At 44.2% G+C, this 23,773-nt stretch overlaps 5 protein-coding genes across 13 annotated transcripts in view; 3 read left to right on the top strand and 2 right to left on the bottom strand.

The window, feature by feature from the left end:
- Positions 1–1,082: 1,082 nt before the first annotated feature.
- On the bottom strand, positions 1,083–5,160 carry alg10 (ALG10 alpha-1,2-mannosyltransferase). Its single transcript, XM_005915716.3, has 3 exons — positions 4,739–5,160; positions 2,720–2,917; positions 1,083–2,643 (listed from the first exon to the last, which is right to left on the bottom strand). Exons 1-3 carry the CDS (start codon positions 4,901–4,903, stop codon positions 1,582–1,584), a joined length of 1,425 nt encoding a protein of 474 aa, XP_005915778.1. The 5' UTR covers positions 4,904–5,160; the 3' UTR covers positions 1,083–1,581.
- Positions 5,161–5,273: 113 nt separating this feature from the next.
- On the top strand, positions 5,274–7,332 carry tprkb (Tp53rk binding protein). The gene is made up of 4 exons (XM_014329791.2): positions 5,274–5,564; positions 5,743–5,865; positions 5,978–6,154; positions 6,461–7,332. Exons 1-4 carry the CDS (start codon positions 5,424–5,426, stop codon positions 6,545–6,547), a joined length of 528 nt encoding a protein of 175 aa, XP_014185277.1. The 5' UTR covers positions 5,274–5,423; the 3' UTR covers positions 6,548–7,332.
- Positions 7,333–8,247: 915 nt separating this feature from the next.
- Positions 8,248–11,196, bottom strand: srr (serine racemase). The gene is made up of 7 exons (XM_005915714.3): positions 11,110–11,196; positions 10,611–10,788; positions 10,353–10,534; positions 10,087–10,217; positions 9,821–9,969; positions 9,654–9,743; positions 8,248–9,530 (listed from the first exon to the last, which is right to left on the bottom strand). Exons 2-7 carry the CDS (start codon positions 10,786–10,788, stop codon positions 9,289–9,291), a joined length of 972 nt encoding a protein of 323 aa, XP_005915776.1. The 5' UTR covers positions 11,110–11,196; the 3' UTR covers positions 8,248–9,288.
- A 20-nt stretch (positions 11,197–11,216) lies between these two features.
- Positions 11,217–16,032, top strand: trmu (tRNA 5-methylaminomethyl-2-thiouridylate methyltransferase). The gene is made up of 11 exons (XM_005915712.3): positions 11,217–11,410; positions 11,588–11,753; positions 12,776–12,882; positions 12,983–13,105; positions 13,219–13,391; positions 13,471–13,524; positions 13,649–13,715; positions 14,001–14,101; positions 14,392–14,536; positions 14,631–14,713; positions 14,807–16,032. The coding sequence occupies exons 1-11, from the start codon at positions 11,329–11,331 to the stop codon at positions 14,954–14,956; spliced, it is 1,251 nt and encodes a 416-aa protein (XP_005915774.1). The 5' UTR covers positions 11,217–11,328; the 3' UTR covers positions 14,957–16,032.
- A 1,157-nt stretch (positions 16,033–17,189) lies between these two features.
- The window catches only part of celsr1a (cadherin EGF LAG seven-pass G-type receptor 1a), a 93,937-nt gene continuing 87,353 nt past the window's right edge, over positions 17,190–23,773 (top strand). For 4 of the 9 annotated variants that reach the window (XM_042217892.1, XM_014329770.2, XM_042217880.1 and 1 more), the window contains exon 1: positions 17,193–21,311. In XM_042217892.1, the coding sequence (XP_042073826.1) occupies positions 17,771–21,311 (3,541 nt within the window). In that variant the 5' untranslated portion in view covers positions 17,193–17,770. Of the gene's footprint in view, positions 21,312–23,773 lie in introns of all 9 variants that reach the window. The other 5 variants (XM_042217884.1, XM_042217872.1, XM_005915707.3 and 2 more) reach the window with 3 other exon arrangements.

Here is a 23,773-nt window from a genome sequence, read left to right as displayed (position 1 = left end):
TTCAGGCTGCTGCTGGTAGTGTAACAAATGTGTGGGATATTTTCTTGGCACACTTTAGTCCCCGTAGTTTTAACTCTGCCAACCTGAATACTCGTGTCCATTCCTTTATGACGACAGTGTAGTCGTCTTCTGACAGCTGCTTCCAGCAGGAGAACGCAGCATGTTAAAAAGCTCAAATCATCTCGAGGGGGCAAAAGAAGCTTCAAAAAGGAAGTAGGGAGGTGTACCTCATAAAGTGACCGTCAAGTGCACATATAACGCTATCGTCCATCTTCACATGAAACTCAAACGAGTGCTCTACAGACTTGATTTTGAATATTTTATTCCACAGTTGAATGAAGATGGGAGCAGCATACTTACAGCATCAATGCACAACGTTTACTCGTGTTCACACCTACACACAGGTCACACTGCATTCAAACTAAACACGACAAATTACACATTCAGATTTGACTGACTTTGATCGCGTGAGTCACAAACCAACGTGATCGGATTTTCGTTAGGATGAATTTTATGATTGAAATCTCGTGCATATAAAGAAAACGACAACAAATAAGCAGCGGAATTAACCACATCCACAAATCGAGCACGAGGGCACGTACAGACGAGCAGAAACAAAAACGTCTAAATTAACAGTGAACATCTCGACACACATCTTGGTCACCTCCAGTGGACTCGTATGGCTTGGTCATAGTGAATATCGAGGTAAAAATGTATGTACATCTTCAAATAATCCCATTATTATAAAGTTCTGTCGGCGTCCATCACTGGCACAAAATGCTTTAAAAAAACCGTCCCACATCAAAAGAAATCTAACCTTTACATTACGATTATATCATTTTTGGTCTCTTTAATTATACTTGCAAAAGAATAATTTTGTTGTACTACATTTTACAAGTGCTGTAGAAAAAACTGCCGTACAAAAACAAGGAAGCCTCATAAGTAGACTTGACACAACAAAATAAACATTTTGTTAAATTTACAAATTAAATCTTCTGATTTCCTGAATCAGTTACATTTCTTATGTCAGAATTATGAATCTTAAAAGAAGCTAATTTATTTGAGAGCCCATTTTTTTTTTATTCCATATTGAAATGTTATTTTTTAACCTCGACAAGGATCAATGCTTGAAGGGGGGAAAAAAGCTGTTTGGGGTAAAAACAACATGCGAGTACAGTATATTAAACATTCTTCATTATGATTTAAATCTACACCAGCGCCCCTTACAATACTGAGATCTCCCACTGTTATTATTACCAACATTTTTTGTTAATATCAATTTCATTCAGTCATGAAATGATTCACAGTTGACTGGCAGGATTTACCTATGAGTGTTTTGAGTGTCATTGAAAAGTACTTTTTTTTTCGCCAGTCAAATACAAACTGGAGATACCGATTCTGTCTGTAGGGAGAATAAAACCCTACAAATTCAGAACAAAGCCGTGTGGTTAGTGTATAAAAATGATATGACCGTGTCGGTCTGATACTGAGATGTAACAGAGGCTTTGCTTTGATTTTTAAGATGTTCTGGTCCCCTGTAACACAGGAGAAAATCCTGAAATGATTACTTTAGTCTTTTCCTCACCACATAAACCTTTGCGTTGCTGTGCTGTCCGGCCAGTGGAAGGTCTTGGCGATGAAGATGTAGATGGTGGCAACGTTCACGGCCGTGTACAGGAGGAACTCCCCGATGAGTCTGGGAAGGGAGGGCAGGGGCATGTGCAGGCGATACATCAGGTATGGAACGATGAAGTATCTGAACTCCAGGAGCTTCTGCGGGACTGTGGTGGCCACGAGGCAAGCCAGGAAAGCCAAACTCCAAAAGAGAGAGCGCGATTTAAAGGAGTCCAGAAAATTCCACCCGGCGAAGATGTACGGAGGGATGAGGAGGAAACGCACCAGTTCGTGCCTCTGGAAAAGTTTCTTCCACACATAAAAGGGGAAATGGCGGTTATCAGCCAGGAGGTACTTGTGGACAAAGGTGAATTTCCACACCAGGAGCAAAGAGATGCCGGTGACCAGGAGGAAAAACAAAGGCTGCTTTTTGAGAGCCTGCAGGAAGCGGAGGACGCGGTGGTAACACAGCGAGACGGGGAGAGAGAAGAAGAGGGAGAAGGAGAAGAAGTAGAAGAGCTGGGGGAAGTTGAGGCAGGCCTCGTGGCTCGTCCTGTCGCCAACCACGATCCCATCATTCAGTGCCACAAACACCAGGAAGCCAACGCCGACCAGCGCGTAAGGCCAGGCCACCAGCAGCACCGCCTTCACGTGATTGGGTGAGGTGAGGAACTCCAGAGTGAAAAGCAGGATTCTCTTAGCTCCGCTGAATGACAGCGGGATCTGAGACGGTGCAGACTTCTCGTCCCTCTTTTTTGTATGCTCCACCCTCCAGGCGTCATCCATTTTCCCTGCCACCAGAGTGGCTGCACAGAACGCCACCCAGATGATGTTCGTCTGACGGAAGAGCACGGAGCAGACGCCCAGCAGCGCAGAGGCCTTGTGGCAGCCGTACAGGGTCATGAGGTAGGTGAAGAGGATGAAGAAAGTAGATCCAGCGTCGGTGTAGTAGAGGAAGTTAAAAAAGTAGAGCACAGGGAAGGTGGACAGAGACAGCGCTGACAGGACTCGGCGTGAGGTTGTCCGCATCTAGAAGAGAAGTTAATTTTTTTTTCTGATGTCACATTAAGTCACTTGTGGTCTTGTCTTCGTGTCCTGGACTTACCTTCTCCCTGAGGTGCAGCTTGCAGAGGAGCAGATAGATCAGGTAAAGGTTGCCACAGTTGAAGAGCAGGTTGATGAAGCGCAGCATGGCCGTGGAGCACACCACCTCGCCTGTCAGTTCGGTGAGCCACACCACAGGCTTGATGACTCCCACTGAGACGAGGTAAAGGCCTGGGAGAGTGGTGATCATCGGGTCCCACTGCATGAATTAAAAACATGTTAACACGGCACAAGGTGTAAAGTTCACTTAACATGTGGAGTGAGCGGATAATGGCTCTTGAGTGGGGAGTTGGGGGGCTTCCGCTGTGAAGGGCCACACCAATAAGCTGAGCTGAGCTTCACGGTGCTCAATATTAATTGTATCCCTTTATAATCTTATTGTTGTGGCCCTCCACAGGGATATTTCATAGCACTGTCAGTTCTCTTGGCTAGTCTGTGATACAAGTATTTAAGAAAAAAAAACCTGTGTTTGCATCAGCACTCACTTCATTATTACAGCCAGGCATCGAACAACCAACTTTTGGATTAGTAGACGACCTGCTCTGGCTCCTGAGCCACAAGACAAAAGCCTTTTTTTAGAATCTTCATCTATATGCTATCTTAAAATTACAGCCCAAATGATATAGCAGTCTGTTGATACATATGAATGTCGTCCAATGGAGTATGTGACGACACAAATTTACAAATAAAGTCATTTAAATTTCATCCACCATGGGTCTAATGTTTTCTCCTGTTCCAGTGGCACCTCAGCCATCATTTAGAAGGCCCAGCAGGGCCTGCATTTCCCGAGGACACTCAGGAAGAATCATCTCAGTTAAATGCTCCTCCTGCTGTGCTTCTACAGAGCCACCGCTGAGAGCATAGTTCATTACACTGTGGTACATGGGGTTCGTAGCAGCAGATAAAAAGGCCCTCCAGAGAATCACCAACACTGTTGTTCTCTTCCTTCCCTCACAGACATTGCGAACAGCCCCAAATCATCATCAAAGACTGCTCTCATCCAAGTCACCATCTGTTTGAACTGCTGGTAGGCGTTACCAATCCTTAAAATCCAAAACTCCCAGATTCACTACGGGCACTAACGTCCCCCTCACCAAACAAAGACAGCTCATAACAGTTTATAAAACACACTTAAACGTGTCATTTTATCTTGAACTTGATAAAACGTCATGCATTAATATGCGTACGATGTGTTATAGGAGAACTACTTTTATGCTTGTATCCAATTATTTATCTATTTAGCCCTAGACAAGGAAAGAGGCTCCAGTAGATTGCAGGCATAACATGAGTCTGGTTGTAGGAAAAGACAACCCCCTGTCAGACAGTCCTAGAGACTGATTGCCAACTCTCTTGCAACCACTGACTGCTAGGAGGAAAGTGTATTCCCTGATGACAACCACTTAGCCAATGAAAATGTGAATTTCATTCCTTTAGTGGTTGCTGGAAGGCACAAGGTTCTTTGGGCTGCCAAGGCGGTCGTTTACTGGTCTCTTGTCCTACGTGCCTGGAGCCTCGCAGGCATCTGCTTGGACCCAGGCATCATGTTACTCTGCTGCATGTGAACCAGGCAGGGCTGTGATGAATAATAACCACCCCAATCTTTTCTCTGCAAGGCTTTAACACTTTTTAGAAAACTCTCACTCTCTCATGGATCCCTGACTAAAACACCATCGTTTAGCCTAGTTTCCTCTAACACACACTGCTTTCACTGTCAGTCAGATGCCATGCATCATGTCACATGAGGATGAACATGCAACATGTCTTTACAGATAGCCATTAGTAATGTAAGGTTTACAGAGCTTCATACAGATCTGAGCAGTTAAGCTTCACTTCACCACAAAGTCCCTTGCTCTTTTTAAAGCTGGCCCACGTGACATCAATAAATATAACCCATCCAGACAGGCATACCATACTGATACAGCCCTATATGCCCAGTGTGGAGATTAACCCTAACCGCTGCTCTTAGCTAACCTTAATCCGCCTGATAATGGCGGGCTCACCCTCATCACTCACACTTTACCTCGTTGAATTTTCCCTGGCAGTATTTCTGAGCTTGGGGGACGTGGAAGATCTCGTCCATGTAGGGCTCCCTTTGCTCGCGGGTCACTCTGGAGAACAGCAGGCAGGATATTAAGAAGTTGGTGCTGCACAGAGCAGTGAACATGTAGCCTTCAAATTTCTCCATGTTTGACGACGAAACACGGTGTAAAACTGAGAAAAGTTCAGACCAGAGCTAGCTGTTAGACTTTAGAGTATCTCGCATAACTACTAGACTCCAGAATTTAAACCGCGGGAAAACGTTAATTTAGAGGAAACTGTCTGAAACATGTCCACCGTTGCTAAACGGAAGAATTTTTGTGATTTTTGACAGCTGGCGGTCCGATTCAGAAATAGGCTCGGTACAGAAACTCGTGTAAAACCATAGGTTCCGGTACTATGCTAAATACTTTAGCGTGGGATTATCTGTCGAGTAATATCTGCCTTACATATATGTATGATTTATTTTGGATGATTATGTTATTGACTGCCGTTTTACTACCTTGTGATATCCTTTTTTTTCCTCCTAGGAGGAGATTTCCTCTGACGCGGTGTCACCGTGTTATGGTTCCCCCCCGCCGTGTAGAGACTTCACGTGAAGCACCGTGGTCCGTGTGCCGTTTATAGAATTTTATCCAACCTTTTGTGTGTGTGTGTGTGTTTTGAGAATGCATCTAACACAAAAGCTGGAGCTTTTCCCCGACCACAGAGTGACCCAGATGCTCTTCAAAGAAGTCAAAAATGCTGCAGAGCTGAAAAAAAGCGCCATGGAAGGGAAAATAAACGGTGCCTTGATCAACCCTACGATGGTGAGCCTTTTCCGTCTGTTTTAGCAATGCTTTTTTTCAAAATACGCCTGTGTTTTATTGTATAAAACACATACTAATAAAACAGTTAAGTACTCGTGTCTTTCACTGAAAAAGAAAAATTGAGAATTACCTGGAGTCTTGCTGTTTGCTTACGTTGACCCTGTGCTTCCATTTCCAGCTGGTGGATCCTTTTCAAGTGCTGGTAGCTGCCAATAAAGCCGTTCACTTAGAGAAAATAGAAAAAATGAAGACAAGAACTCTTTACTCGGAGATCATCTTCAATCTGTCCCCTACAAATAATGTAAGTGAGAAGAAGCAGATGTTTCTGTGATCCATGTTCCGATTTTTGAAAAAATGTTACTCTTAACGTAGTTTTAGATATGTAAGCTATCTGTATGCTTCCACTAATATAGATCTCAGAGGCCTTTAAAAGATTTGGGATCTCAGATGGTGATGACTCCGTTCTGATCGTTATGGTTGACAGCAAAGATGAGTCCCAGGTCGTGTCAGACATTGCAGCCAGGGTGGAGGGCCGGCAGGTTCCAGTGGAAGAGATTTCTTCACTGTCAGACCACGCAAAGATCAAAAAGGTCGCTGCTTTTAATTAATCTGCGTTCCACACTTGTATCTTGTTATGTTACAGGGGTGACAGGCTGCACAGTTATTTCTCCTAATGTTGCTTTATTCCCAAAACATTCTCAGATGTGGATTATATCCAGTCCCAGACTAAATGAAAAATTCAGGGAAGATCTGACAAAAGAAAAAAAAAACTGGGCCTAAAATCATGTTATAACCCACAGAGTACATAATCAATTGCAGTTTCCTCACTACCGCTTTAACACTTTGCTTGATGAATTTAAAGAATATTTTAATTTATTTTTTTCCCTCCATTACAGCTGTACAAAGTCACTCCCCAGGAGGAGAAATGTGGGAGTCTGCTTGATGCGGTCGTATGCAGAATGGCCACCAAGGATGTTATGTAGGTTCGGCGGGATATACTAGGTGCGATTAGAAACTTCTGTGACTTTTATGACTTCACCCTTAAAGAAATGAAAGACTACGCTTTGAGCTCCACTTCAACACACTGTCCTTGTGCAGGACTGGACTACTTCCAGCACCGCTGCTATTTTTAGATCACTCCTTGAACGTCTCATTCTGTCCACTGGAGCAATTCAAACGTTAACTTCTGTGTCAGGCTGAAACAGCTTTGACTCGGAGGGTCATCAAAGGTTATGAGAGCGGCTTGTCCACCTACAGCCCACCGACCAAACAGCACACAATCCAAAAGCAACGCATCAGGATCTAGACGATTTTTTTTTCCCAGCATTCATGCGTTGTGCACCAAGGTCAGACTTATTCAAGGATCTAATATCCTGAGGCATTCAAGGGACACCAAAGGTTGGGATTTTTTGTAGCTCACCACTGGTTACATACAGCCAGATACGATTCTGTTCTCTAAAATGAAGCCAAATGTAACAGATTCATGCAGTGTTGCACCAGAGACCACCTTCGAGGGGGGACTGTTTTTGTTTTTGCAGAGTTGCAGAACTTTATGATCACACCTTGTAAGACCAGGATATACCTAATAATATCTGAGAAAATGTGTTTTTTTTCTCTTCACAGCAGTTTAACAATAGATCCGTTGTCAATAGATCTATGTCTGTTTTTAATACTAGCCCAGCACACTCTTAAGTTTAAACCAACAGAAATTGTCAGTCTTGATCTGTGTACACTGGGCTCAGTCAAAATAAATCTTATTTTTCTTAAACCTTTGAGTGAACTCATCTTTGTTTATTCTTTTTTATCTCTTCTTTGCCACGGCCATGACGTAGGGAGAAATCTTTGCGTTTCTTATTATTTAGCATCATCCTATTTCTTGTTTTATTTTACCTTTGAACTTTTTTCATTCACTGTGTTTTTTGGTTCTATACACTGAAGGTTAGTTTTCTGACGATTTTTCAGCGATGTAAAGCTGCTCTCTTGCCAGCAGAGCTGAATTATGAATCCAAATTGCTTTGAGGTGGATGTGAGCCAGACCTCTGAATAATTTAAAAAAAAAAAAAAAGGCTCAAATGCCCCGAAGCACTATCATGAAGGCACTTCAGTCGAGCCAAATTTCAGCCAATGGCTGTCAGCCTGGGGAGGCATGAATAATAAATCTGCTGTTTGTTTTAAAAAGTTTGGAGTTAGGTTTGACAAAATTGCACTTTTTACATCTGTTGATGATAATAATAGAAATATTTAATAAAGAATGTTGAATGTGGAGCTGCCGGGCACGAGGATAAGAGGAAGACCTCAGAGAAGATTCATGGACGTAGTGAAGGAGGACCAGGAACTATTATAACCATTCAGATGCTTATAGATTACAGAGCATTGCATTATAATCATTCTACTGCAGCAAATCATGTTAATGTTTATAGTTTACAATGTAATTACTATTCATTAACAAAGTGTTAATAAGAATCACAGTATTTGAAATGTAACAGTATGTAATGCAATAAGCTACACTGCCCATCCAGAAATAGTCACACTCTGAATATTTTGTTGGACCACCCTTACTTCTGAGCATGGTACACATCCTCCGGGGGCAACATTTTGATGAGCTTATGCAGTGTCACAGCATTTATTTCCAGAGCTTCATTCATTTTTTTGTCAAGGTTGAAGATGATGCTCCTGGCACGATTCCTGGAGTTGCCATCCTTGAATCTGTCCCTGCCATCAGAGAAGCAGTTATGGCTTTGTGCTGAGAAAGAGTTTTTAGAGTGTTGCTGCAGAAATATAGAGGAGGTCAGGAGTTATGGATTTAGAAAAAAAAGCATATGATAGGTTGTTAAAAGAGGAACTGTGGTACTGCATGAGGAAGTAAGGAGTGGCAGTGAGCGCGCTGCAGGACATGTGTGAGGTATTCAGTAGGAGTGACAGATAGGTTCAAGGCGGGGGGGATTACTGAGCCCCTTCTTGTTTGCAGGATTCTCTGTGGACTATGATGTTTGCAGTATGGAGAGGTGGAGGTGAACTATATTGCCAGAAGTATTTGCTCATTTGCTTTCAAACACATGTGAACTTGAGTGGAAAAGAGGCTCCAAACCTTGTGGAAAGGTTTAGGAGGGATTTATGGGAATTTTTGACCATTCTTCCAGAAGCACAGTTGTGAGGTCAGACAGTGATGTTGGACGAAAGGACCTGGCTCGCAGTCTCTGCTCTAATTCATCCCAAAGGTGTTCTATCAGGTTGAGGTTCTTCCACACCAAACTCTCTCATGTGTTTATGGGCCTTGCTTTGTGCACTGGTCCTGGTGGAACAGAAAGGGGGCATCCGCAAACAGTTCCCACAATGTTGAGCCACGATCGCCCATGGCTGGGATGCAGCTGCTCAGCCATGGAAACCTATTCCATGAAGTTTGGAGGTCTGCAGGAAGGTGGTGGTCTTTGCACACCATGCGCATCAACATATGCTGTCCTCGCTCTGTGATGTTATGTGGTATACCACTTCATGGCTGAGTTGCTGTCATTCCCAATCAGCAATCAGAGTCAAGCACTTACCTACACATTCTGATCGGCACACTCTCTCACACTGTCAGACTTTTAAGAATATAAAAAACATACCAGAAAGACGCAGAATTACGACAGCAGTAAAAACATGGGCATTAACAATGTTTATTCTAAATTGTTATCTGAGACAGTTACTGGCACGGATTTGTAAGAAGTCACAGATTTGAATTTTGTCAGTCCTGAAAGTTCACAAGCTCGGCTTTTCCGATATTCCCTCCGGTGAGGATGCACACAACATCCTTGCCCTCCAGCTCTGGGATCTTGTTGTTAACAATGGCAGCAAAAGCAGCAGTACCTGATGGCTCCACTACCAGCCCGGATCTGTAGAGCGTGGACACGGCAGCCTCGATCTCCTCATCGCTAACGAGGACGATCCCCTCCACGTAACGTTGGCACAGCTGATAGGGCAGCCTGCCTGGTGATGGCGCAAGAAAACTCTTCTATTTTCTCATGTATCGCAAACAGAAAGTCAAGGAATTTTAAAAGAACAGTTCACATACAAGCCAGATATGCTGGAGAGAAATTTGACAAAAACTACCTGCGAAAGGTGGTGCAAGACCTGATGCGATGCTCTTGCTGTCCATTTCTACTGGCTTCTTCTCAATTAAGCTTTTGTACATTGTGCAAGCTGCGTTAAGCAGAAACACACTTAAAGTTTCTGCACACAAAAACAAGCTAAACATCAGTTTGTCTGTGACTTTTTACCTCCTTCTGGCTCCACGCCGTAGATCTTGGTTTTACTGCAACCTGACAGTTTGATGGCAGCAGCTACTCCAGCCAGCAGCCCACCTCCACCGCAGCACACCACCACCACATCAGGCTCCGGCATCACTTCCAGCAACTCCATACCAAGACTAAATGCATGTGCACACGTAATTAATAAAAGACAGAGATATTAGAAATGTAATTGTTACCAATAAAACACGAAGATAGAAGCACTCTTATGCACTAGCATCCAGCCCTGATTGTACCTGGCATGCCCTGCAATTAGATCCAGGTCATCGAAGGAGTGCAGGAAGGTCATGTTGTCCTCCTGAACACAACGGTTCACCACGTTTATCAGACAGGATGTAGGAGCTCGCTCCACCTCAACCCCTAAACTCTGAGGACAAGAATAACCACTCCATGAAAATGACAAAGTAATAAATTCACACTTATTAGGAAGTAATTTATATGTCTGTATTTAACTTTCAAGGCTTTTGTCTTTTGCTTAACTGTGCCACAAACAACCTCTGACCTGTATAAAGATGGACTTGTTCTCTGGGGCGGTTTCAGGCATCACCACTTTGCCCTTTGACCCAAAGTGTTTTGAGGCATATGCAAACGACTTGCCGTAGTTTCCAGCAGACATGGTGACAAAACGGCCACCCGCCGGTCTCCTGGCAAACTGATTGGCTACTCCTCTGATCTTAAAAGACCCTGTCATTCAAAAACAGGAAGTCAATAAACCTGCAGCAAAGTGTCAGGGAAGCCAAACAAAGTGGGTTTCACCAACCAGTTCTCTGCATGTTTTCCAGTTTGATGTGGATGTTGCAGTCAATGCTGAGAGGCAGGGTGGTCTGCCTCCAGGCGATCATGGGGGTGTTGATGACACCCATTGGGCTGCTCCTCACCGTCTCTCTCGCTTCTTTTAGCATGTCCAGGGTGACAGGGTCTGCAGACACCTCACACATCTGGGTGGGTCAGAAACAGAGAAACATCATCACACCCAGTAGTTTAGTTTTACATAAAAGACACTCATTAATTAATTAATTAATATATTTTTGCAGTTACTGTAGGATTAATTTAAAATATGTAGCTCTCAACCATGAGTTCACTGTTTTAATAATCGGAAAATGTAAAGAATTGAGTTGATTTAATTTGTAAGCAGTTCGCGAGCCTCTGATTTATTAGGAAGAAACGTGAAAGTTAAATTATATATAAAACAACTATGTTTCGCCTTTAAACGAAACCAAAAATGTATATTTATTCTATTCGGTATTTTTTACACATACCTTATTATTTGTTTTCACTCAGCTCCTTGAAGTTTAGTGTTACAACTTTTTCGTCTCCCTCCTCTGCAGCTCGATGGTTCCGGCATAAAATGCGTTTCAAGTCGAACGTTATTGCTGAGTGGACCGCAAACATGGCGGCTTCTGTGGAGCAGCTGGGTGAAATATTCTAGCTTCGTGAGCGAGAAAGTGTTCAAAGACAGACTGCAGTAATATGAAAACATGGCTTTGATAAAGCACGTGGTGTGCGCCATGTCCGGCGGCGTTGACAGCTCCGTCGCAGCGTTACTGCTGAAGAGACGAGGTGAGAAAAGCTGGCAGTGGAAACACTGAAGCACACCTGTACTGGCTTTGTGATGGGGAAAGGTTAGCCAGACGGGTGAAGCCGCTGTATACGAATCAAAGAAATCAATCAAATAAAGTCAGAAAAACCAAAGTAAAGCTGTAAGTGAGTCTCATTGTGATTGCGTGTTGTTTGAAGGCTACAACGTGACTGGAGTTTTTATGAGGAACTGGGATTCTCTGGATGAGAAGGGGGTCTGCACCACAGAGAAGGACTGTGAGGACGCATACAGAGTGTGCCAGAGCCTGGATGTCCCCTTTCATCAAGTCTCCTATGTCAAAGAGTACTGGCATGAAGTTTTCAGGTATTTCTGTCTTCTTCTGTCTGCTGCCTTTAGGGCTCACAGCAGCTTATCATCTGCCTCCATCCCCTTTCCACCTCCTCTGTATATCGTCCTGTCGGCGCTGTGTTCAACATACTTTGTCCATTACAGATGCCGCCATCTCCAATGAAATTTGAGAAATGCCGTTTTTGTGAAAATGCTCCAAAGGGATTTTCAGCATATCGTTTCTAAACATACTAGTTTAAAGAGCTGCTAAAAAGACAGTTGCAGGTCATTTGGACCACAATACACAAAGGTATTTCTGTGTGCAGTAAGTCATATTTGGATGCTTCTGTTGTGTGGGCTTCCTGCCCTTCTGTGTACATACATGGAAAGCTGTAGGTGGCAGTAAGCACAGAAGAGAGGGCTACATCTATTCCCTGTTTTGTTCCACCTGTCCCAATTGTCATAAGGCAAGAGGAAGGTTACACCCTGGGCAGGTCATCCAGGCAGACAGACAACCATTCACACCTACGACCAATTAAGAATCACCAGTTAACCTAAAGTGTGCCTGTGAAATGTGGGAGGAAGTCGGAGTACCCAAAGAGATCCCATGCAGGCACGAGGAGAACATGCAGACGCAACATAGATCCTATGTGGGTTCACTCCAGATTCCCTGGCTTCCTCCACAGCTGGTCAGTGGATTTGAACCCATTACCTTCCTGCTGTGAGTCAACAGCACTAACTATCAAACCAACATGCTATCTACAATGTTCATATGCAGCATTAAAAAGTAGGAGCTCAGTTGGAGGCTGGTTGCAAAGTGGCTTGCAGATGTGCAACAACTGTGTGCATGCTGGAAGAGCTTAAAAAGTGCAATATGAGGCGAGCTTCCAGGATTCCTGATAAGGAAAAATGTTCTGATTTACATTTAAAATTGATATTGACTTCAATGAGATTTAGAACAAAAACTAGGATCAGAATGTGGAATCTCTCAAATTTTATACCTGTTTTTTTATCCAGTGTTGAGCACTGAATGCAGTTTCTCTCTGTCTGGTTTGCAGTAATCTGTTGAAGGAATATGAGAGGGGAAGAACACCAAACCCAGACATACTATGCAACAAGCACATCAAATTTAACCACTTCCACAAATATGCCATCGACACCCTGGGTACGCTGTTTTATTTTCATTCTCATGCTTATTGGTTGAAATATAAAATATGATCACTTGAGTCTCAGACACACTCCAAGAGACACATTGTTTCCTGTAGGTGCTGATGCCATGGCAACAGGCCACTATGCCAGGACATCACAGGAAGATGACGAAGTTTTCGAACAGGCTCACACAGCTCCGCCCACCACGCTGTTCAGAGATCGATTTGAGATCCGAAATCGTAAGTGTGACTTTCCCTTTATACCTCTTATATCTCTGATTTTTACACTAATTTCCACTATTTTCGTTTCTGCGACTGAAGTTTGTCTTTTTTTCTTGCGTTCCCGTCACCAGCTGTGAAGCTGTACAAAGGGGCGGATCTCCTCAAGGACCAGACTTTCTTTCTCAGTCAGATCCCACAACAAGCCTTACGACAAACCATGTTCCCGCTCGCTGGACTCACCAAAGAATTTGTGAAAAAGATGGCTGCTGAGGCCGGGTTTCACCACGTGCTGAAGAAGAAAGAGGTGCTCATATATATTACAGACTTTAATAAGGAGAGAGGAGAGGAACACAGGATTTAAATTGACTGGTGTGTCGTTTCAGAGCATGGGTATCTGCTTTATTGGAGAGAGAAACTTTGAAAACTTCATCTTGGAGGTAAGTATTTATTTCACATGGCAAAAGTATCTCATTTTCATAGGATTTATGACAAAACCTTCCATCTCCTTTTAAGATGACCTCAGATCATTTTGATCTTCAGCTGCTTTGTTTCTATTTTCAGTATCTGGACCCCAAACCTGGGAACTTTGTCTCCATTGAGGATGGAACTGTAATGGGAACCCACAAAGGTGTGTTTGTGAACATCTTTAAAAAAAAATAAAAGTGTGCCACTACTGTACACCTGACTAAAATGTATTATAGTCAGGCAGCATTCTCTGGAGCTAAAAACAAAGCTGAAACATGCAGTTCCTCAAATGGCCACATGAGGCTGACTTCAAAGTCAAATTATTTCCCATGCAGTCACATGTTAAAGGTTACAGAGGTTGTTTTGGTCCATATGCGCATGTATAAAACTATCAGGCACCTGTTTGTCCCTTCTTTTCTCATATTCTTATGTGTTTCTGTCCATACAGGTTGGTTCACACTGACACTGGGCCAAAGGGCAAGGATAGGCGGGCAGAGAGACGCCTGGTTCGTGGTGGACAAAGACATCGTTACTGGAGATGTGTTTGTGGTGAGAACATCTGTGTTTAAGTTATCAAATGTCAACGCATCCATCTTAACATTCTCCTGATGTTCCCTTACAATTAGGAGCGATTTTTTTTTTTCTCCAGTTTTAATGTTCATGAATGTGTCGAGTTGTAGATTCAAAAACCAAGTTTGTAAAATGAAACGGAGGATGGTAATACCTGTAACTCCCTGTAGGAGGCAGCGTATTCATCTTTGGTGTTTCTTGAGCAACGTGTTGCAATTCGTGACCATTTTTAATCGGGTACTTGATTTGTTACACCTCTTGTGGCTCAGGCTCCGACAACCAATCACCCAGCTCTTTTCCGCGACACCGTGCGAACGGAGCGTTTCCACTGGGTAACAGAAGACCCGCCCCCCGAACTAGCCAGGACCCAAATGATGGATTGTCACTTCCGCTTCATCCACCAGATGCCGCTCGGTGAGTTCTGTGTTATCAGTGTCTGCGAGAAGATTATTAATGCCGACTGAAAATCGGCTCAAACATTAAACACAGCTTCAACTGTGCGTTCCAGTTGCCTGCACAGTAACTCTGAACATGGACGGCTCTGTGTGGATTTTGCTCTCCCAGCCAGTCAGAGCTCTGACACCTGGACAGGTAGCGGCTAACGTGTTCAGGACTGTTCTTTAACATCACACTACATGTGTGGCTTCTTTGTGTTATCGGAGTGTTCTTGTTTTCCTTCCACAGTTTGCCGTGCTCTACAAAGGGGACGAGTGTTTGGGCAGTGGGAAGATCACCCAGCTTGGGCCAAGCGAATTCACGCTGCAGAAGGGCCGCGAGCGGATGGTAGCAGCCTTTCAGCGCAAAGAGCAGTCGACCCCTGAACCAGACAGCTGAGAGGAGCTCACAGTCCGGCTGTGGGGGAAATGCACTGTGTGCAGCACATGAGCTGCGAGCACCCTGTGAGGAACATAAGCCAGTCCAAGAGATGGTTGGACCGGCTTTAGTGACACAGGGCAGATGCTCAGGGAGGCAGCAGAGGGTTGATTGGCTTTTTAAAGGCTCCAGGAAACAGCAGCGTTTTGGTTATGGTTTTTTTTTTTTTTTTACATAAGTAGATCTCTACTGTTTTTAACCTAATATAACCTAATCTTTCCGTCCAAGATCTGTACCAACACCACAGAGATAACTTCCAGGTACTGCTTGTTGTTGGCTTCACTACGAGGACAAAGATGCACTCGTGAAATGCGATTATTTAATTGAAATTGTGTAAACGAGTAGGTTTGTGCATCTCTACAGTGCACTGTGTGTTTTCATAAAAGCAGAAACAAAAAATGAGCTCACGTTGTTAAGCAGAGCATTTTCTGAACTGTAGACGGTGCTTCTTTTTTTGTGGTCTGAGGCCTTGAGCTCTGCTTTCTCTTTACTGGGAGACCTGGGTGAAGATTTGTGAAGTTCTGCTGGACTGTCAGAATGCTCACGTTTCCTCAGAGGACACTACCTTGTGGGCAGATCTGGTTGACTCTTGGCTTGTTCTACTTTATTGGTGTAATATGAGATTATGTAGTTTGTCTTAAAAGTTTTAAGGCTTCTCAGGTTGGTTTGTTTTTTTCAGACCAGCTAAAAACTTTGAAGGCTACAAAAAAATTATTTTTGTATGTTTCACAACTTCTATGATCCAAGTTTATTCTGTTGTGGATTTGACGGTGGTTAAATTATGACCTAAAAAAATGCCTGATAGGAGAGAAAGGAAATGTGAGAGTATTGGATGTTTTTATCCATCGGTTGTGCCATTTATTTCAGTAGTTGTAAATTACAAGAAAGATGATTTCTAATGTTGTATTGTATTTAAAATGCCAGGTTAATGTTTTTTAAAAAACAGCAGTGCTTTCTTCGGGCGCAGGAGAACCAACTCTGTACAAAGTGTACATTTGAAAAATGGACTTAAACAAATAAATAAATGCGAAGAGTGACATTTGCTTTCCCTGCACACGCCTGTGTTTAAATGTGCCATATCATGTTCTGTCCAGAGTAGTGATTTTTTTTCTTGGGCAAAATTGAGTTTATGTACATAATGGTCATTTTGTTAGGCACACCTTTTTTTTCTTTTTCTTTTGCTTGTAACACAAATGTCTAATCAGCCAATCAGACATGTAGACGTGGTCGAGATGACCTGCCGATGTTCAAACTGAGCATTTGAACAAAAAGGTGATTTAAGTGACTCTTAAAATGACACGGTTGTTGGTGCCATAGAGTACATGTGCTGGTTTTTAGAGCACTTCTACTCTACTGGAGAATTTTACACACAAGCACTCTTTGCGACATGCTGTCTAACATTCACACTTCATTGGAAAGCAACTGATTGGCATGCAGACTGGAGCAGCCAGGGATCGAAGTTGTAATGCTGTCAAGTTGATACAGACTCCAATATCTCAGGAATGTTTCCAGGACTTTGCTGAATCTGTGCAACGGAAAATTAAGGGAGTTGTGCAGGTAAAAACGGGTCCAACCCGGCACCAGTAAGGTGTGCGTAAGGGAGTTCATCAGTGGATACGACAGCTGAGGGCCAACTGTTGTAAAGCTCCTTGTCCTCGTAGGGGCGCTGTTGTACAAGACTAACGTCAACTGTTATTCTGGAGTTAACGTTGTCTAGCACAAACATAACGAATCCCGAGAGTAACGGCATTGCCTCGTGATACACGTTAAAGTGCAGCATATAATCGTTGTTGTGGGAGTTTTTTCCAGAATAGAAAAGTCATTTTTTTTGTCAGCTTAAACTTTAAATTAAAAAAAATCGTTTTGTTGAGGCAAAATGAAACGTGAGGAAATGTGTTTGAATGAACGTAAAGTTCTAAAATCATACAAAATTAGATGCCTGAAACGCTGATTTGACTTATTATTATTATTATTATTATATTGTTGTTGATGTATTACAAATGAAGAAAAAACACTCATCTCTGACCATGACGCACACAAGTAAACTGCACGGGTGAAGGAAGTGAGATCCTCTGCGACATTCCTGTAGTTTTGTGGTGCAGTCCACAGTTCCCTGTGTCTAATATTTACTACATTGATGTGACATATAAATAACTGTTCAACTTTCTCCCCTCCATAGATGAGTAGGAGCTGGTTAAAGCTGTGATGATGACATTTTCAGTCTTCCTTCACTGAGCCTCAGGTCTGTTTTAATTGTACCATCACAGCTCAGAACGCTTCAGCACACAGAAGTTGAAGAGGGAGCGACACTTAAACGCGCAGCAGGAATTTTACCCACCTCTCGTCCTATTGTAATAACAATGCGCCTGTGCGTATTGGTCACCCGGGCAGCGGCACTTCCTAAATCTCCATGAGAAAAAAAAAAAAGAAAGCCTCCTCGCCACCACCCCACCCGAAAGCGTCCCAGAGGGGGAACACAGCAGGTTTATGGTAATAAGTCTCTGAGGAGGAGAGAGGAGGAGGAGGTGGAGGAGGAGGAGAGCCGCGGAGCCATTTTGTACTCATTTTAAACTCAGTGTGTGTTTACGCAGCCGTGACGCGCCTGGACACACTGATACTATGGATACCCAGCGTCTTTTTCCACGTTGAGAAAAACTTCACCATGCGGGAGAAAAGTAAGACGCGGTGCTGGGAGAGGGAGACTTAATGCTTTTCTTTACTTTTTTTGCGGAGGAGTTTCGGTGAAGTTGAACGGGATTCGGCAGGTTTACAAGCATGGAGCCGCCGATGTGTTGCTGGGTTTGGGTTTGGGTTCTGTTCACCGTGCCGCCGCTCGCGGGATGTTTGGAGATGCACCTTTCGGAGACTTCACAGCCCGGGAGCCTTTTGGCCAACCTGTCGCTCGGCCCTGGGTGGACTTATAAACTTGACAGGACTTTATCTCCCAACTTCATTCAGAGTTGTTTCCAAGTTGGGAGGCTCGACGGTGTTATCCGCCTGTCCCACAAAGTTCAGTGTGCGCGCACACCCAGGAATCCTGCGCCTGTTTATTTCAGAACTGTCTCCTCCGCGTCCGGAGACGTTATCCTGACGCATTTTAATGTGTTCGTTCACGGCCAGGACTGTTTTATTAAATACAAGAGAAAGAAAGCGTCAGGTGAGCCAGACATTCAAATAAAACACCTTTCAAAACTGGAGGCAACTTCCTGCTTACCTGCAGGTATTCTAATTTTGAATGTAACAAAACTTTTACCCTCTTTCACGCAAAACACTGCCTTTTTGGATACTGAGTGTGCAGGAAGAAACGTTGTCGGGGTGTTCAGGCACGGAGATTTATTCCTGGCTAGTGACTTGTGTCTTAAACACAGTGGACAGTCGGAGGAGAAGCTTCACTGCGCGCTGCACAGCTCTCCGGGCAGCGGGCTCTCTGTGCAGCTTCATTTGACGCTCGTTAAAGCGCGCAAACAACACCAAAGCCCGTCAGAAATCATCCACAGACAGTCTGTTGTGCTGATCAGAAGGGGAAAGCGGCAGGTTAATTCATCTCCCCAGTTTCAACTTCCCAACTATCAGGTGTCTGTGCGTGAGAATGAGCCCGCTGGGACGCGAGTTATCACCCTAAAAGCAAATGACCCAGATGATGGAGAAGCGGGGAGGCTGGAGTACAGCATGGAAGCCTTGTTTGATAAAAGGTCTGATGACTTTTTCTACATAGACTCACAGACTGGAAGCATAACAACTATCCAGGCTCTGGACAGAGAAGTCAAAGACACCCATGTGTTCAAAGTTACTGTGACGGACAATGGCACCCCCAAAAGATCTGCCACTTCTTACCTCACTGTCACTGTAAGTGACACCAACGACCACACCCCTGTGTTTGAGCAAAATGAATATCGAGTCAGCATCCGAGAAAACGTAGAAGTGGGCTTTGAAGTTAAGACAGTCCGGGCCACTGACGGTGATGCTCCCTCCAACGCCGACATGATCTATAAAATTGTGAATGCAGACGAAGTCAACTCTGTGTTTGAAATTGACCCCCGGAGCGGCCTGGTGAGGATCAGAGAGCGGCCTGACAGGGAGACCCGGGCCCAGTACCAACTGATCGTCGAAGCCAACGATCAGGGGAAGGAGCCAAGTCCCCGCAGTGCCACCGCCACAGTTTACATCACTGTGGAAGACGAAAATGACAACTACCCACAGTTCACTGAAAAGAGGTACGTGGTGCAGGTCCCAGAGAACGTGCCAGTCAACACCAAAGTGATCCAGGTGGAGGCGACGGACAGAGATGAGGGAAACAATGCCAAAGTTCACTACAGCATCATAAGTGGCAACGTTAAAGGGCAGTTCTACATTCACTCCCCCACTGGTGTCATTGATGTCATCAATCCTCTTGACTATGAAATGATTCGGGAGTATAATTTAAGGATTAAGGCTCAGGATGGAGGCAGGCCTCCGCTGATAAACAGCACAGGGATGGTGGTGGTGCAAGTGGTGGACGTCAATGACAACACACCCATGTTTGTCAGCACACCTTTCCAGGCTACAGTGCTGGAAAATGTGGCCGTTGGTTACTCTGTCATCCACATTCAAGCCATTGATGCCGATTCAGGGAAAAATTCTCTCCTGGAATACCGCATTACCGACACCACGCCAGGTTTTCCGTTCACCATCAACAACAGCACAGGCTGGATTACAGTAAGTGAGCCGCTCGACAGGGAGGAAATTGAATTTTACACCTTTGGCGTGGAGGCGAGAGATCACGGGACACCTGTGAGGTCCTCCTCTGCCAGTGTCAGCGTCACAGTGCTGGATGTGAACGACAACACACCCACATTCTCAGAGAAGACCTACTCACTGAAGATCAACGAAGATGCTGTGGTCGGCAGCAGTGTGCTGACAGTGACCGCTGTGGACAGGGATGTTAACAGCATGGTGACGTATCAGATCTCCAGCGGCAACACCAGGAACCGCTTTGCCATCACTAGCCAGAGTGGCGGTGGCCTCATCACCTTAGCCCTTCCCCTGGACTACAAGCTGGAACGCCAGTATGTCCTGACAGTCACCGCCAGTGATGGAACACTTTACGATACCGCCCAGGTGTTCATCAATGTCACCGATGCCAACACACACCGGCCTGTCTTCCAAAGCGCCAGCTACCACGTGTCTATCAGTGAAGACAAACCAGTGGGCAGCACTGTGATAGTGATCAGTGCGACAGATGAAGACACGGGGGAAAATGCTCGTATCACGTACGTAATGGAAGACAATGTTCCTCAGTTCGAAATTGACCCAGATACAGGTGCCATCGTAACCAAAATGGAGCTTGACTATGAGGATCAGGCCTCCTACACTTTAGCCATCACTGCCAAAGACAATGGCATCCCCCAGAAATCTGACATCACTTATGTAGAGATCATCATCAGTGATGCCAATGATAATGCTCCTCATTTTCTCAGAGACATCTACCAGGGGAGTGTTCTTGAGGATGCACCTGTCTACACTAGTGTGCTCCAGATCTCTGCTTCAGACAGAGATAGTGGATCAAACGGCAGGGTGACCTATACATTTCAAGGTGGGGATGACGGTGACGGGGATTTTCACGTAGAGCCTCACTCTGGCATCGTCAGAACCGCTCGCAAGCTGGACCGGGAAAACGTTCATGTTTATAACCTGAAGGCTTTTGCCGTGGATAAAGGTGTTCCGCCTCTGAAAGCTGCTGTTTCTATTCATATTGTAGTCCAAGACATAAATGACAATGCTCCAGTGTTTGAGAAGGATGAGCTTTTTATTGACGTGCAAGAGAACAGCCCAGTGGGATCAGTCGTGGCCCAGATCACTGCCACAGACCCCGATGATGGCACTAATGCTCAGATCATGTATCAGATCGTAGAAGGAAATATTCCAGAAGTGTTCCAGCTGGATATTTTCAATGGAGACCTCACTGCACTCACAGACTTGGATTATGAGACCAAAACTGAGTATGTCATAGTCGTTCAGGCCACATCAGCACCGCTAGTGAGCCGTGCTACTGTGCACATCCGCCTAGTAGACATGAATGACAACGAACCAGTGCTGCACAACTTTGAGATTCTCTTTAATAACTATGTCACCAACAAGTCCAACAGTTTTCCATCTGGAATAATAGGAAAGGTTCCGGCTCATGACCCGGATGTGTCGGATAAACTGCGCTACAAGTTTGAGTCTGGAAATGAGCTAAGTCTGCTGCTGTTGAATGAAGAAACTGGGGATCTGAGGTTGAGCAGGGATTTGGACAATGACAGGGCTCTGGAAGCACCCATGACTATTTCTGTTTCAGGTAAGCAGTCAACCATGTTTTTCTGAGAAAATCCCACTTTTCCTGTCAGTTTCATAAAATGCGTTAAAGATGGAAATTTCCCCCAATATGTGATTCATCACCACACTTTGGAGTCAGTGTAGAATTTTCTCATGAATAGAGACAGCTGCAGTGTTGACTGTATGATCAGTGGAGTGTTTGCTGCAGGCTCTGTGCAGCATCCGGTTGTGCTGCTTTACGTAATTGCTGATAAATGTATTGTCTGCAAGTGGTGGGTAGAGGTAATAAAAAGGTGCCGTTCACAGGGCACCCTCATAGCTCAGTGGCTCTGTTGTTGCAGTTATGTGGGTTTTGGTGAAAAAGCCGGCGCGCACACATGCATGTAGTGCAGATATATGAAGGCTGCTGATTTCCTTTTCTCACTGTTTGGAGTTTGTCCATGCTAGCACTCTTTAAAGTGCATGGGATGAATGTGCATGTTCACTGCAGGAGGGAGTGGGGGGTGGATGAAGGGTTTTTTTTGTAGTTTTTCGTGCTTTGCGCATGTTTTTCACACATCGATTTTTGAATGAAAGAGAAGTTTGGATACGTTTCTGTGGTGGGGGGTTGGATCTGAAGGCTTAGATCCAAACCCTGCTAAGTCATGTAGAAAGAATTTGCACTGAGCTTCTTTTTCTCCAAGACAGAAGCACACTTTGTTCTTTAAAGTTAAAGATTAGACAAATGCAAACATTTGGACATTCACACCCAAAGTCAGAGGATACCTTCTACAGCACAGATGAGCAGATACAGAGGTTCACACTTAGCTATTAATCAAGAAGAATAAATGTATTTCTCTAGCTCTCCTGTTACCTGTCAGTAGCTGCAAAACCTCTCCGCTGTCTCTCTCTCTTTGCCTTTCTTATTCTTTTCTCACTCTCATGCTTTCTCTGCTTGATCAACCAGAGCACTTTAAACCCCCCAAAATGGGCAAACAGCATAACACAGCTTGATCTGTTGAGCTCTCCCAGCTTTTTTTTGTTACTCTGTCATGTCTCCTAACACATGCACATGTTGGTAGAATGCAGATGAGCTGCTATGATCCAGGGTACAACAGGGGAATCTGAATTCCCAGTCCATCAGTCTAGCTTTTTGCACTATAGATCATTGTGACTGGTAAATGTATTTAAGATGAAATTACATGTGAGAAAATGTGTGTCTTTTTGTCAGTTAGCCATATTGGTCTTGCAATCTCCTCTCTGTATTCTGACAGAAACATTGGTATGATAATGCAGCTGGAATCGAGCTAGACCTCCATGTCATGGTTCACAGGGCAGTGCAAGGCTTTCACAAGAAGTCCTTTCATTGCTGGAGGACTTGTGCCTTTGTCTTTGTCTCAGACAAAAGGCTGACTGTCCTTTTCTAAGTGCTTTATTGCTGTTGTAGTCAACCTGCGGAGCATCTGAGACCCCAGCGGCTCAGCAGGTTACAGGCTGTATAGCCCTCATTCGCTGTCTCTGCTTTCATGCTTGTCATTGACAGCTGACGGGTCTTGCTGTATCCTTGACTACAGTGACCTCTTGATGGTCCCTTAAGCGGGGGGGGCAAGTCTTCTTAATTAGTTGTGGCCTTGTGCGCCCAAACACATAAATATAAGTACGCACACGTTCATGCACAATTAAACAGATGTGCACACTTACACTGAAGAGCTCCAACCCCCTGTTTTTTTTCCTTCTTTTCGTGATGTCAAGTGTTAAGCAACCATTACTGCTGATGGCTTGGCCTTTTGACCTTTGGGCTTTCTGGAGAGGAAAGCCTTTGGGGAATTTTAGGCTATCAGCAAGTTAACAAGTACTGTGAGTCAGTACACCAGCTGTGTTTCAGTCCGTCTTAAATTAGGTTCCCTCTGGCTTTTTCCCCCTCTTTGTGTAGTTATTTTTTGACCTCTTCTTTGTCGCAAATCTAAATTAGGTCCAAATTCCAGTTCAGGACCAGAACCAAATCATATTGTTATACAGTGTATACGTATGGGTCCAGTCTAATTGTTGGCAGACCTCTTTGTATCCCTTTCATCAGGCCCAGTTCATACTGGGTCTTTCTGTGGGTGTGCGTACCTTTTCCACATATCATTTGAATAGGTTGTGACTAGTTATACATCTGACAATGAGAGTGATGACACCGTATTATTTTCATTTAAACAAGCCCCATCAGCAGAACATAAGACCACTTATTGATGTATTGAAGTGAGCACTGTCTCATTTAGAGAGGGAAAGGTTGAAAGCTGTCACTCTTCTTATGCTACTAATCAAAGTTCCTCCTAAAACCTGTGTAAGTCATGCACAGGTGCTTTTCTTCTGGCAAACAGGAGGCCTGAGAATGTTTCCCGAGCTCTCTGCTGAAACACAAGAATGCTCTGATAACTCTACCGAGATACACTCACTTAACACACTTTGCTAGCCACAACACTGTTCCATCTGTCCTCCCTCAGTGTGTGTGTGTGTGTG

This window comes from Haplochromis burtoni, unplaced genomic scaffold (genome assembly GCF_018398535.1).
Source record: "Haplochromis burtoni strain Fernald_Lab_line unplaced genomic scaffold, NCSU_Asbu1 Contig_14, whole genome shotgun sequence".
Taxonomy (NCBI): domain Eukaryota; kingdom Metazoa; phylum Chordata; class Actinopteri; order Cichliformes; family Cichlidae; genus Haplochromis; species Haplochromis burtoni.
Note: the sequence above shows the minus strand (reverse complement) of the source record. Positions and strands in the feature narration are given on the sequence as shown.

What these genes read in the sequence shown, in the direction of transcription:
- tprkb (XM_014329791.2), top strand. Translation starts at nt 5,424, where the DNA reads ATGCATCTAACACAAAAGCTGGAGCTTTTCCCCGACCACAGAGTGACC. An exon ending in CCTTGATCAACCCTACGATG is followed by an intron (nt 5,565 to 5,742) that starts GTGAGCCTTTTC and finishes TTCCATTTCCAG; the next exon opens with CTGGTGGATCCTTTTCAAGT. An exon ending in ACCACGCAAAGATCAAAAAG is followed by an intron (nt 6,155 to 6,460) that starts GTCGCTGCTTTT and finishes CCTCCATTACAG; the next exon opens with CTGTACAAAGTCACTCCCCA.
- trmu (XM_005915712.3), top strand. Translation starts at nt 11,329, where the DNA reads ATGGCTTTGATAAAGCACGTGGTGTGCGCCATGTCCGGCGGCGTTGAC. An exon ending in TACTGGCATGAAGTTTTCAG is followed by an intron (nt 11,754 to 12,775) that starts GTATTTCTGTCT and finishes TCTGGTTTGCAG; the next exon opens with TAATCTGTTGAAGGAATATG. An exon ending in TTGAAAACTTCATCTTGGAG is followed by an intron (nt 13,525 to 13,648) that starts GTAAGTATTTAT and finishes TTCTATTTTCAG; the next exon opens with TATCTGGACCCCAAACCTGG.
- alg10 (XM_005915716.3), bottom strand. Translation starts at nt 4,903, where the DNA reads ATGGAGAAATTTGAAGGCTACATGTTCACTGCTCTGTGCAGCACCAAC. An exon ending in GCCAGGGAAAATTCAACGAG is followed by an intron (nt 2,918 to 4,738) that starts GTAAAGTGTGAG and finishes TAATTCATGCAG; the next exon opens with TGGGACCCGATGATCACCAC. An exon ending in AGCTGCACCTCAGGGAGAAG is followed by an intron (nt 2,644 to 2,719) that starts GTAAGTCCAGGA and finishes CTTCTCTTCTAG; the next exon opens with ATGCGGACAACCTCACGCCG.
- srr (XM_005915714.3), bottom strand. Translation starts at nt 10,788, where the DNA reads ATGTGTGAGGTGTCTGCAGACCCTGTCACCCTGGACATGCTAAAAGAA. An exon ending in GGAAAACATGCAGAGAACTG is followed by an intron (nt 10,535 to 10,610) that starts GTTGGTGAAACC and finishes TTTGAATGACAG; the next exon opens with GGTCTTTTAAGATCAGAGGA. An exon ending in ACAAGTCCATCTTTATACAG is followed by an intron (nt 10,218 to 10,352) that starts GTCAGAGGTTGT and finishes TCTTGTCCTCAG; the next exon opens with AGTTTAGGGGTTGAGGTGGA.